This window comes from Felis catus, chromosome A2, assembly GCF_018350175.1.
Source record: "Felis catus isolate Fca126 chromosome A2, F.catus_Fca126_mat1.0, whole genome shotgun sequence".
NCBI classification, from domain to species: Eukaryota; Metazoa; Chordata; class Mammalia; order Carnivora; family Felidae; genus Felis; species Felis catus.
This window is the reverse complement of record NC_058369.1, coordinates 21,435,705-21,448,258: the sequence shown is the minus strand read 5'-3', so window position 1 is coordinate 21,448,258 and position 12,554 is coordinate 21,435,705. Positions and strand designations below refer to the sequence as shown.

At 51.5% G+C, this 12,554-nt stretch overlaps 1 protein-coding gene across 2 annotated transcripts in view; it reads left to right on the top strand.

Annotated features, from left to right (window-relative positions):
• STIMATE (STIM activating enhancer) overlaps window positions 1-12,554 on the top strand; it is a 53,256-nt gene that overhangs the window by 32,511 nt on the left and 8,191 nt on the right. For both annotated transcript variants that reach the window (XM_045051388.1, XM_006928858.5), the window contains 3 exons: window positions 2,971-3,019; window positions 4,846-4,941; window positions 8,236-8,357. In XM_045051388.1, the coding sequence (XP_044907323.1) occupies window positions 2,971-3,019; window positions 4,846-4,941; window positions 8,236-8,357 (267 nt within the window). The remainder of the gene's footprint in view (window positions 1-2,970; window positions 3,020-4,845; window positions 4,942-8,235; window positions 8,358-12,554) is intronic.

Sequence of the window (12,554 nt, the reverse complement as noted above, 5' to 3'; positions counted from 1 at the left end):
TTAAAATAAAAATAAAATCTTTTTTAAAGGCTAAAAAAATAAAAAGGGTATGAACAGAATGGTGGTAGGCATATTTTTCTGCAATTTATTAATATAATTTGGAAATCTTTCTACATGAGTCCGTGCAGATTACCTTGTTGTTTTCAGTGACAGCCTAATGTTGCATAGTACTGTGACGTATATACCCAGCCGCACACTGGCAAACATTGGTGTCTTTCCGGGTACTTGTTAGGACAATATTACAGTGAAGATCCCTGTATATCTTGACACATGTTGTGCCTGTAGAACATACATCTGGCAGTGCATTGAAGGTTAAAGGGGTCTGGGCACTTAAAATTTTGATTGATATTGCCAGATGAAATGGTTGTCCTGGTGTATGCTTTTACAGTATGTTTTCCTCTCAACTTTTTATTTCAAAATGTTGGGGCGCCTGGGTGGCTCAGTCAAGCATCTGACTTCGGCTCAACTCATGATCTCACGGTTCGTTTGAGCCCCGCTTCAGGCTCTGTGCTGTCAGCATGGAGCCTGCTTCAGATCCTCTGTCTCCCTTTCTCTCTGCCCCTCCCCTGTTCATTCCTTCTCTTTCTCTCTCTCTTTCTCAAATAAACATAAAACATTTGTTTTTGAATGTTCAACCTACAGAAAAATCTAAATAGTAATTTAGTGAATACTCAAATAGCCTTCCTCTGGGTTCTCCAACTACTGTGTTGCCACACGTGTTAGTGTGCTAGGGCTGCCATAAAGTACCACAGACTGGAGGGCTTGGACACCAGAAATTTCTCTTCTCACAGGTCTGGAGCCTGGAAGTGCCAGGTCAAGATGTGGGCAGGATCGCATTCTTCCAAGTCCTTTCTCCCTGGCTCGCAGATGGCACCTCACAGGATCGCCCCTCAGTCTGTGTGGGTCCTAATCTCTCTGTAAAAGGACACCAGTCATGTTGGAATAGGACCCACCCGTATTACCTCCTTTTACCTTAATTCCCTCTTTTAAGACTTTCTCTCTAACTACAGCCACATTCTGAGGTACTGGGGGTTAGGAACTCCCCCAGCGTGAATTCAGGGAGTGAGGATACAATTTTTCCCGTGACACCACATTTACCTCCGTTCATATGTTATGTGTCATATTAATATAAATAATAGGTTTATTACATAATTACTGAGATTGTATTTATTACAATGTGTTATAATTACACCCTGTGTAATATGTAGTTACTTTATATGATTATATAAGGTGTAATTTTTTCCCTAAACTAACTGCCAGTGAGTTGCAGCCATCCTGGTACTTGAGCGTGTGTCTCCTCAGAATGAGAAGGTGCTGCCCCTCAGGACATGTTTATTTTATACTGATGAGGACAGAGGCCCCTGAGGCAGAAGCACAAACGCCCATGAAGTGGCCCTGGTCCTGACTGGGGGCTTTCCCTCCAGATTGTTTTCTCCTGGCCCAGTTTCCTCTGCGTCTCCATCCCCCAGCACCCAGGCCCTCAGTGAGACTTGGGTACTTGTGGGGAGGAGACCCCTGCCTTTGAGAACCTTTTGGGCCAGCACAACCTCCTCGCCCCACCTCCAGATTCTTTGATGTTGTTGACATTTGGGGATCTGTGATGTATCAGCAGAGTGACAGATGTCCTTACAGTTCCTCCTGCTTGTTGGTCTATCAAAATGTCTCTCTGAGCACCATACCTGTTTTGTTTCTGTGTACAGGTAGTCCTTGCGTTGCAGACTGCAGACTGCCTGTTTTCATTTAAAGTAGCAGGGTCGGTTGATTCGGGCACCAAGCTCTCCCTCCCTGTGTCCTCCTCCTGCACGCTCATTGGAAACTCGGAGCTCTGCTGTTGGTTTTCACCCACTGCCTTAGTAACGAGGACCCCCCATAGGCTTGCATTGTGGTGTTTCTTCCTTGGTACTTTTGTGAGGGGCGACATCACACATGCAGCACTTTCGGTGTTTGTGTCAGGGGATAGACCCGTGGAGACAGTCTGCAGACCCAAGGTGAAAGTGCCAGTTTGGGCGGTCCTTTGCCTTTTGAGGTCGACCTGCTGGTGAAGGAGCGCCCCACCCCGCTGGCTGTTCTGTAGCCAGGAGCACCCCCGCCTGGTGCTAGGGCTCAGCCAGCATTTTCTCCAGCCCCAGAAACCCACCATCTACATGATTCGGAGCCATGTTTCTAAAACACGATCCCAACTATGTCTTTGACTCTGCTTAGCACTCTGCCCTGGCTTTTCCTTCCCTATGAATTCATTCCAGGTTCCTTAGCCTGGCATTCAAGACCCTCCGTCGTGTGGCTTCTGCTCCATTTGTCTGCCGTGTTATGTCCCTGCACCTTTGAGCTCATGGTGTGTGCTCTGTCCCCTCCCTGGTCCATTCGCTCAACTTTGCTAACCTTCAGGACCTGGGTTGGCCACCTCGCACCAGTGAAGTGTCTCCTGACCAAGGCCCTCCCAGGCAGGCAAACGTGGTCATCCTTCCCTCATGCCCTCGCTCTGCCTCAGACATACCTCTTCTCTAGCACTTGCCTCACTATATGGTTGCGTGCCTGCCCTCCTGCTGGCCAGCTGCCTTCGCCTTTGTCTCAGTGCCTGGCTAGTGGCCCAGCCACTAGATGGGTGGATGAATGGATTTGTCATCATGTAGAGCAAATTCCGAAGTTGGAGGTAGCTGCATTCCACTTTGTGGTTTCCAGGCCCTGAGAGAACCTCATCACAAAAGAGAAGAAAACACAGTTTCCCACACATTGGGAGGAGTCTTTCTTCATAAGTGTCCAGTTCTGAAGAGTCTGTACTGGTCAGCAGCCAGTGCAGGGCCTGGGGCCTCTGTGACCTTCACAGCTTATTGTGCATTGGCACATGTTAAAAGAGCAAGCACCTTAACTTAGTAGTGTCAACCCCGAGTGTACTGATAACCCCACTCGTTGAATGCATTTTGCTTCGTTGTCACTGTGGAAAGCCGCTGAATGGTGTGTGTTTTCTTCCAGTCAAGCGCTTCAGAGAGCCAAAGCATGAGAGACGGCCGTGGAGGATATGGTGCGTATTTAAATATTAACACCTTCCTAGAATGCCATGGGCTATTTGGGGTTTATTTGCAGGGAGGGCAGGGGGCAATGTGAGCGGTTCTCCAGAACATAAAGTGTTAGGATCCCTTAGTTGAATCAATCATTAGGAACTACGAGTAATATGAAAGACTTCTATTTTTCCAGATAACATTGAGCTTTGCCTTTATTCTATCATCACACCGCTGGCCAGTTTTAGAAAACGGAGGATCGGACAGATATATCACTGTGTGCTGCAAGTCCCTTTAATTATGTCTCCCTGGTGTTAGATTGTGATAAATCCTCAGATTCTGTAGTCTGTGTGTGTGAGCAGAACATTATCTATATTTGGAGATTACTCAGATATACCATGTATATGCTTCTCTCCCCAAAACTAGTCTTTCCTAGTCCTAGGATGACCCTGTGGTAGCAGTTTTTCCTTCATAAAAGGAGGGTAAAGCTTCAGACACGGCTTCCAAAGACAAAACTCCAGAAAATAAGGTGACAGCCAGCTCTTCGGAACAACATGTCCACAAGAAGCTGACTTTCTTGGGCTGTGTTAGGCTTGCAGGTGTGCTAACAAAATAGCCATTTTCCCCTCCGGAGAAGACGTCAGATAAATCACTGTGATAAAGGCCCTTTACAACATTTTAAGCATCTCCTTATTGATCTGCAGTGCATTATTTGTGAATGTTGATCATTCTTGTTTTTATTTTCCCTGGTCGGTTTCTCTTGAATCTGGGTATCTAGCTTGGGCTGGGGGACCTGGGGAGGGTCTGGAGCTGGGGCGCTCTGTGGGGCACACATTGTCCTTTGGAGGGGGGACTTCTACTTTGCCATTATTTCAGGAAATGATTTTCAAGCTTCAGTCATGGGGTTGGTCTGGATAATCTCCAAAGTCCATTCAGCCCTAAGACCCCAAGGCTGATGGTCCGTGCCTGTGTGCCCCTCACCACCCCCTTCAGTGGCCTAGCCCAACCCTGGATGCCCAGCCTGGGCGACCAGGAGATTGACTGCAATCCAAAGACTACCTGTGGTTTCCAGGTGTTCGTGGCAGGGGAGAAACTAAAGACCCCTCATGGATGAGGCAACATGGTGTCTCCAGAACGAACACCCTGCCATCTAGCCCAAGAGTTGACAAACTACAGCCCACAGGCCCAATCTGGCACGCTGTCCATTTTCATAAAGGGTTGCAAGAATGGCGGGCTCTACGGCTGCTCTCACACTGCAGTGGCGGGGGGGTGACCAGTTGCTGCAAAGAGTGGCCTGCAAAGCCTAAAATATTTACTCTCTGGCCCTTTACAGAAAATATCTGTCCACCCCAGGCTAGCCCAGGGCATAAATGGCAGCAGCCAGAAGTCGTTAGAGTTTGAGCTGCAGTGCTGGATTTGGGCGTCTTGTTAGTCTTGCACAGCATTTAGCTCTGAGTGAGGTTGAATGGGAGCTCTTTAAAACAGAGGCACCTTGGACTTCATCGCAAAGCTATGGTCGAGCATTTTGAAATAACAAAAAATGAAAAAGTAAACACACCTAATTTAAATATATGTTTAAACATATGTTATACATCAGTGGCCTTTTAGGGGTTTATACAGTGTTTATGATGTTATACATCAGTGGTCTTTTAGTGTTATTGAAGGGTTCAAAAGGTAGCCAAGATGCCAAGCCTGAGTTAGTGCTGATGCGGGGGGAAGAGGTGACTAGTAATGGGGAAGTTGAGATCTCCCTGCTAGCTTTCTTCCTGTTTCAGACTTCTCATTTCCCCTAAATTGGATATTACCCTCCTGTTGGGGTGATAACAAGTGCTGATCCTATTTTGTGCAGGTTTTTAGACACTTCCAAACAAGCCATAGGAATGCTGTTCATCCACTTTGCAAATGTGTACCTAGCAGATCTCACTGAAGAGGACCCTTGTTCACTGTAAGTGGCTGATATTCCAGTACAAACATCACCCACCCGTCCACTGAAATTGTAGGCTGGTCTTGCTTTCTGCCACCAGTCATGTTCCCTCTAGCTTGGGGAGGGAGCAACCCCCCATCGTGCTCTGTGTTCCCCCAAATGACCATATTCTGTGTGCTGCCTGTGGTTGCTCTAACACAGCTGTCAGTTGACCATTAGGGCTTTGCCTGCTTATGATTGCCCTGCGCGTTGGCTTTCTGCTCATCAGAACTCTGGTCCTTGGTGTTCTGGTACTTTTATGCCTCCTGGCAGGGAGCAGTCCCTGGCAGGACGGCATCATGCCCTGAAGGAGTATCTCTGCTGGAACTGGACACACAAGGGCTCCTCTGTGATGCCACCTGCTTAGGGTCAAAGCCATTGTTGACCATCATTGACCTCTTTGACCTGAAGACCACAGGTTGTTCCAGCACATCCCTGCAGTGTGCCTTCCACACAGTCCCCCACCCTGAGAAATCTGACTGAATCCCCAAATTGTGCCTCTCCTGGCAGATGGAGTGGAAAAGGAGGCTCACCTGCCCTATCCTGGCTCCATCTCCTACCTTCCTGGCTCAGACTTGCTCCAGCCAGTGCTGTGCTGGTGGCCCTGAACCCCACCAGCTACCTCCTGCTTCTATGCCTTTGCTCATGCTGCCCTCTGCCTGGAACACACACCCCCCACCACCACCACCGCCACCCCTATCCTGCCCCTGCCTCTGAGAGAGCAGGGTGGATGGCTGGTGAGTCCCTTGCCAAGAGGTTTAGTGTGTATTTAAGAACATTTGGACTGGAAGATTCTTTTAAGGCTCCTTCCTTGATGACTGTGTAGATTTAGATTTCAGAAGGAAGTCGTGAAGTCGCCCAGAATCTTTCTCTAAGAACTGGACAGGTTGTGATCTATTTGGATGTTTGGGTGTATGTAGTCACAAAGCAGAGGAGTAGAAAGGTGACCCTTCTGTAGGGGAGATGGTTAGGAAAGGGCCTTGTCCTTCCAACTCTTGAGCCCCCCAGCAGGCTTGAGTCATTGTCTGATCTTGTTAATCATCTTGGTGTCGTTGACCAGGATAGACTGAGAGCCTGCTGCTTGCACAGGAGCCTCTAACCTAACTCCTGGTGTAGCCTCGGCCATGTGCAGGACTCTCCCTTGCAGCACCTCCATTGCCCATCTGCAAAAAGAAGATGATACAGCTTTAAGAGGGACATTGACAAACTGAATCATAGCCAGGATGGAGAAAGGGCTGTTGACCGATTTTGAGTGCTCAGCCTGGAGGAGAAAAGGCCCACGATGGAGCTTGGTATGGTGAAGGCACTTGACTGAGAGGCCAGACTGAGCCATAGTTTGCTCCCCTGTCCTGTGTGTCCTGCCAGATCCCCAGGATTCCTATGAAGGTTTCAGGAGTTGATGAGTATAAGCGCCACTGGAAACCAACCAGTGGGGCACTTCTCAGGAAGTTAACAGTTCAGTTAGAGGAAGTTGTTGTTAAAACTTAGGAAAGGCATGAGAGCCCCAGCAGTGGGGACAAGAACAGGTGGTGCTTGGGGAGTAGATCGCATGTGCCCTGGGATCTGTTCCAGGTCCTACCATCCTTGCTCTGCCCTGTGACTTTTTACAGGTGGGCTGGGTTGGGCTGGCCCTGGGGCATCTTGGGAGTCTGCAGACCGGAAAGGAAGCCGGCCTAAGCTCAGGGAAAGCTCAAACAGAAGGAGACAACTGCTGCCTGTGGCTGCATGGGTCCCGTGTGCTGGGGGCTCTGCTCCTTCCTCTGGACAGCTTTGTTGGCCGGGTGGGGGGGTGGGGTGGGGGGGGGTAAGCTTTCGTGACTCTGAGGAGCTATGATTCAAACAACACATTTGTGTAGTATCTACTAGGTGGCAAGCGCTGTTCACATGTGTTAATTCATTTGATCCTGCCCTACAATTTAGATACTTTGGTTATCCTCATTTTACAGCTTGGGGAACTGAGGCACACAGAGAGGATGTAAGTTAAGTTCTCATGGCTCAGTAGTGACAGAGTGGAATTTGAAGCTGGCCAGTCTGGCTCGGGGCCCACTGCTGTCTGCCGGTCTCATCTGTGCTGGATAGAGGGTATGGAGCTTTCTGTCTTTGTTCCCAGGGCCTGGCGCACAGTAGGCATAAATATTTGGTGAGGGAATGAATGAACTGACGTGTGTATATGTATCAGGTGTTCTTTTTATTTTCAGGGTGAGCCTCAGATGTGAGAACCACTTGAAACCAATTAGATGTAAGCGTCCGAGAGCAGTTTAGCTTAGGGCCAGCTGTGAACTTGGAGAAATTGCCTTGGAAGCAGTTGCTGTGCTTTGGTCTCTGGTCTGAGAGTGACCCCTTGTGATTTTAAAGAGGAAGGGCAGACGGGAGAAACCACCTTCCCCTTTGGTTTTCTTGCCACTCCAGGGCGCCCCTCCAGTATCAGTGTGCTGTGCATGTCGCCAAAGCCTGGGCCTTATCTTAGGGTGGGGGCTGTGAGTCTGCATAAAATGTCTGAAGCCTCAGAAAGCGGAAAGTGTCACAGTTGATCTGTGGCATCTGGCACTACTTTGAAGGCTTTCCGAGCCACTTGGCATCCCAGAGGGCTGTACCAGACCCAGTGATGGCCTGTCTCCTGCTTTGTGTGGAGAACTGGGGCCTGTGATCGGTAAGATCTGGGTACAGGCCCTCGAGGGAGGCCCTTTCCTTGGTGACGGAAGAGGTGCGTATCAGATACATGGGAACAGACCTTACAAGAACACATGATCAAGGTGGGAGTGCTCTTCCGACCCTCCTCCTCTCCTTCTCCTGTCATCGTGCCTTTTCCATGGAATAAAGCTTCTACTCCTTAGAAGTACTTGTACTTGCCTCCATGGTAGGCTCTGAATCTGAAATATGGGGATGAACAAGGGCCACATGGCCCTGACCTGGAACAGGAGCACTGTCTCGGGGCTTTGGGTGGACTGGACCGTCAGGATGTGAACAGTGTCATGGAACAGACTTCTTTTACTGAATTAAGTTCTGTTTCCCTGCTGACTCCCTTGCTGTTTCCAGGCACTCTGTTTTATGAGAGGTCTTCATTTGCTGGGAGTGTTTGAGGTCTTCCAAGTTTCTTTGTCCCTGATGAGTGTCAGCACACTGTCGTGGGGAGGCTTCGTTGGGGTTCCTGGGAGTGAGCCCCGCAGCCTCTTGCACGGGCCCCAGAACAGGCCAAAGTACCAGGGCATCAGGCTTGAAGTTGGCCCACCAGGGGCTCTTGCTTCCTGACAGTGCTGCTATGTCCTCTCCTCCCAGGTACCTCATCAACTTCCTCCTGGACGCCACCGTAGGCATGCTGCTCATCTACGTGGGCGTGCGTGCTGTCAGCGTCTTGGTGGAGTGGCAGCAGTGGGAGTCTCTGCGTTTTGGCGAATATGGTAACGTAGCATGGACATTGGTAACATAGTATGGAGTGTGGGGAGCGCTTCCTAGAGGGGGCTCTGCTCCTTGTCCCATACAGCCCTCCAGGCCAGTGGATTCAAGGGTTCAGGAGCCGGTGACTGTCTCCTCTGTGTGCTTGTGGGGCCAGTTCTGGTCCCCTGCTGGTATCTGAGTGCCACACGTCTGAGGTGGGTAGGTATGCATATCACTGCCACTAGACGGCAGGCGCCAAGAGACCCTGGACACAGGAAGAGCCACAGCATTGGCCTCTTCCACCAGAGGGCACCGGAGGCCACACCTGCTGGCTGTAAGGCCACCTCGCTGTGCCGAGCTTCCCACTGAGTACACACCGCCTGCCCACCTCGTTAGAGAAGGAACGGCTCTTGGTTTGGGAGGTGCTCAGTAGGGAGCTGGCCCTCTTTGTGCCGCACGTCTGTGCTTGTCCTGCCATTGGGCCATTTCACTACAGGGGCTGCAGGGGCAGGATGGAGGATTCTCCCCTCCCTGGGGCCAAGTTGCCTTGCTGTCTCCTGACAGTAGGCTGGCCCCCACCAGTTTCTGGCACATAGGCTGCCAGGGACACCAGGTGCATCCTCCCTCAAAGAGACGTGGCTTAAAACAGGTGACCTCTGGCTGCTGGCTCATCTTTGACCCACCCCCCCTCCCCCTCAGGCCCCAGGGACAGTGGCCTGGGCAGGAAGTTCCCCTGAGGCTGTCTCCCAGCACAAACACATCGCCCTTGACTTCGACTTCGTACTCCCAGGGAAGCGGCTGGCTGTGGCCTGAGCAGGGCTGCAGAGACAGGTGCCCTGGGAATTCAGGACCACCTTCATAGCTGGTCCCTACTGTTTAGGAGCAGGAGCTCCTGGTCTCAGTGGGAACAGCATCAGCGGGGCCTTGGCCACATAGGGGCACACACAGAACAAAAGGGAAGGAATTCTGGACCTCCACTCTGTTTCCCGTTCATACCTTCCACAGAGCTCCTGGGTCTGGGCCTCAGGGCCGGTCACTCCTAGATGACTGAAAACTCACAAGGTACCAACATGTAAAAGGAGCCGATTCATGGAGCTGGTTCTGAGTGCCTTGGGTATTTCTAGAAATCTTAAGTAATTGTTTATCTCCGTTGAGGGGAGATGAACTCAGGGGAGGGCTTTTCTTAGCCCCGTTACTCGATGCCTGGTGAGTCACGGACTTAAAGATAGTGTCTGACACACAGTGTGTGCTTCTGTGGTTCAAGAGAAGGCTTCTGAGAAGCCCCGAGTCATGACTCCTCAGCTTAGAGGACACACTCGGACCACAGCGGTGCCATGATCATTTATAGGCTCATGCCCAGAGAGGTTAAGTGACACAGCGAGCCAGTGCACAGCTGAGGTGGGGCAGGGGGCGGGGGGGGTCTCCTCTCCCACCAACTCCAAGGACGGTGCTGCTCACTGCTTGCCACTGAGACCCGTCCTGGAAGGCGGGGCTCTGGACTGCACTGTGGTGACCAGTGCTGTGGGAGGTGCACCCATGGCCCCTTGATGACTCGCGGGAGGGGAGGCCAGGCTGGCCCTGTCACAGCAGGCACTTCACCCATCCCCAGCGCGTCGGGAAGGCAGCGGCTGTCTGAGCTGCTTGCTTCCGTGCGGTCCTGTCTTCCCACCACTGCATTTAGGAACCGGAGTTTTCAAGCCGGGTGTCTCCAGATGTAGCTGCCCCTTATCCAGGACCGTCCCGAGTCCTCCCTCCCCAGGCTGATGGAGGAGGACAGCGCATGTGATGTTGCCTCATTTCTGTTTCTGTCCATGTTACCGGTTTCTATTGATGCTATAAAAAGTTACCGGGAAATTAGTGGCTTCAAACAACACGGATTTCTTGCCTTACAGTCGTAGTTCAGACATCCCACGTGCGCCTCCCTGGGCTAAAGTCAAGGTGTCGGCAGGACTGGTTCCTTCTGGAGTCTCTAGAGGGGCACCCGTGTCCTTGCCTTTTCCCGCTCCTAGAGGCTGCCTGCACTGCCTGGTCGTGGCCCCTTCCTCCCTCCAAGGGGCCCGCAACCGGTCCTCTCATGCGGTATCACGCTGACCTTCCAGCACCTCCTTCCAGCTTGAAGTGCCCTTGTGAGCACTCTGGGCCCACCTGGATACTACAGGATGCTCTCCCTTTCTTAGAATCGGCTGGTTAGCGACCTCCCTCCCCTCTGCCAGGTTACCTGACACGCGCACAGGTTCCTGGGACTAGGATGTGGTCTCTCTGTGGGACCGTTATTCTGTCTCCTGCACCTGTTGACCAGCCCACTGCTTGAGGCCATCGTTCCATGTAAGCCCCAGAGCTCTTTTCTCAGCTAAGCGAAGAAGAAGGGCTTGTTTTCTAGGTGCTTCCTTTGTCCCTAGAGGAGAGGGTGAACTTGCTGACAAGTACCTGGGACTTGAGGAATCAGCCACGTGGCCCTGAGGGGTGAGATGAGATCTAGGTGACAGGTGTGCTTACAGTCAGATGACCAGGCAGCTTCTCCCCAAGCAGAAGCCCTGAAAGTGGGGTCTCTGCCCCAGGGGCACCAGTGATTTGTGGGTTTTGCTGCCTGCCCCTGTCCTAATGGCCCCTTCCTGAAGCCTTGAGAGACAAACATGTTCTGTCCGTTTGTCCCCTATTCCTGCGATTTATCCTGAGGAATTTATTCAATAAAAAAACACCCATGTGTGAACCTGAGGCTGTCCAGTGTGGTAAAAAGCAGGACACATCGAGAATGCCTGACGTGTCTGTTTTTAAACGATGAGACAGTGGGGAACGTCTGAAAGGCTCTCAAATGAAACAAATCTGAAAAACAAACCGCACATGTGCCCATTCCAGCTGGGGCTGCATGTGGTCCGGACACAGCAGAGGAAGGGACGTGTGGGAGCAGGTTTGCACAGGTTTTTTTTACATTTTTTTCCACCATGTTTTTTATTAAAGCGTGTAAATGAAACCAGCCGCAGCTGCAGCTAAGCTTTGAGGGGCAACACGAGGGGAGGGAGGAAAACACGTCCCCCTTTGTCAGTCACCTCAAACTGAAGGGCAGAGGGAGCAGACACACAGAGCAAGTGGGTTTTCTCTTGACATTAAGTGTGGCCCCTTGTTCTGTTGACTTTAAACACGCCAGTCCCCATTCAGAGATACTGCCTGCTAGTGCTCTGTCTCCAATCTTAATGATTTTTAACAAATATTTTGATTGGTTGTTTCTGAGAACTTTTCTCAGTGAGGTCACGTAGTTTACTGAGGGGATTACAGAACTCCATTAAAAGTCTGGCTAGGAGGGATTGTGCTTCTGAAGTGGTTTCTTGGCTCAGCTGCGTCTAATCCCAAAAGTGAAAGTAGACAGAACGAGCTCAAAGGGAGGCCCTTTGGCTCTTCTGCATGCCTTCTGTACCCTTCTCCCGAGGCTTTCCAGAAAAGGGAATGGCCTGATGCTGTGTCCATTACAGCTGCGTGAAGGCATTCACTTGCTCTTCCACTGGCAGGCTCTGGCAGGGCTGGGGCCTGTGACAGGGATGGCTACGGAAACCATAGACTCCAACGAGAAGCTGCCGCCTTCTCTCTGGGTCACGTTCTCTTCTCGCTGCCTATATTAGGGCCTTTGCCTCCCCTGAAAAGCTACCGTCTACCCTGCTCTTCTGGTCAGCGGTGGTCATACAAGTGCAGCAGAGCTCCCAGAGCCGGCCCCGGGGGACCCCACCGCAGTCTCCCTGCGTCTCCCACTTTGGGGAGGCATGTGTGGCTCCCTGGGAGGCCCATCCTGTGGGTTCTGCCTGTCCCTGAGGATACAGATCCTTCCCTGGGACTCGTCCTCCACCCTTCCTTCTAGTCCCTGTTGAAACATTCTGGAGGCCCTCCAGGGCCTGCGTGTACCCCAGCTTGGACTGTTGGGATTTCTTCATTTCTCAAACACGGTGACTGATGGGATCACAGATGGACCCTTGGCACAGCCCCAAGGCACAGCCCCTCACTGCTGCCCCCTTGCTGTGAGGGCTGCCCACTCTTCTTCTTTGTCCCCAGCCAAAGCTGTCTTGGGCTGCCCTGTGTAGACAGAATCAGAATCCCTCCAGTCTGAATTCTGCCTTCAGGGCTGAGGGCGGCAGGGACAGCCGGGGAGGGTAGGTGGGGGTAGCAGATGAGCAAAGAGGTTATCTGCTGCCATCGCAGTCACAAACATCAGCCAGCCCACAGATGGAGGAAAG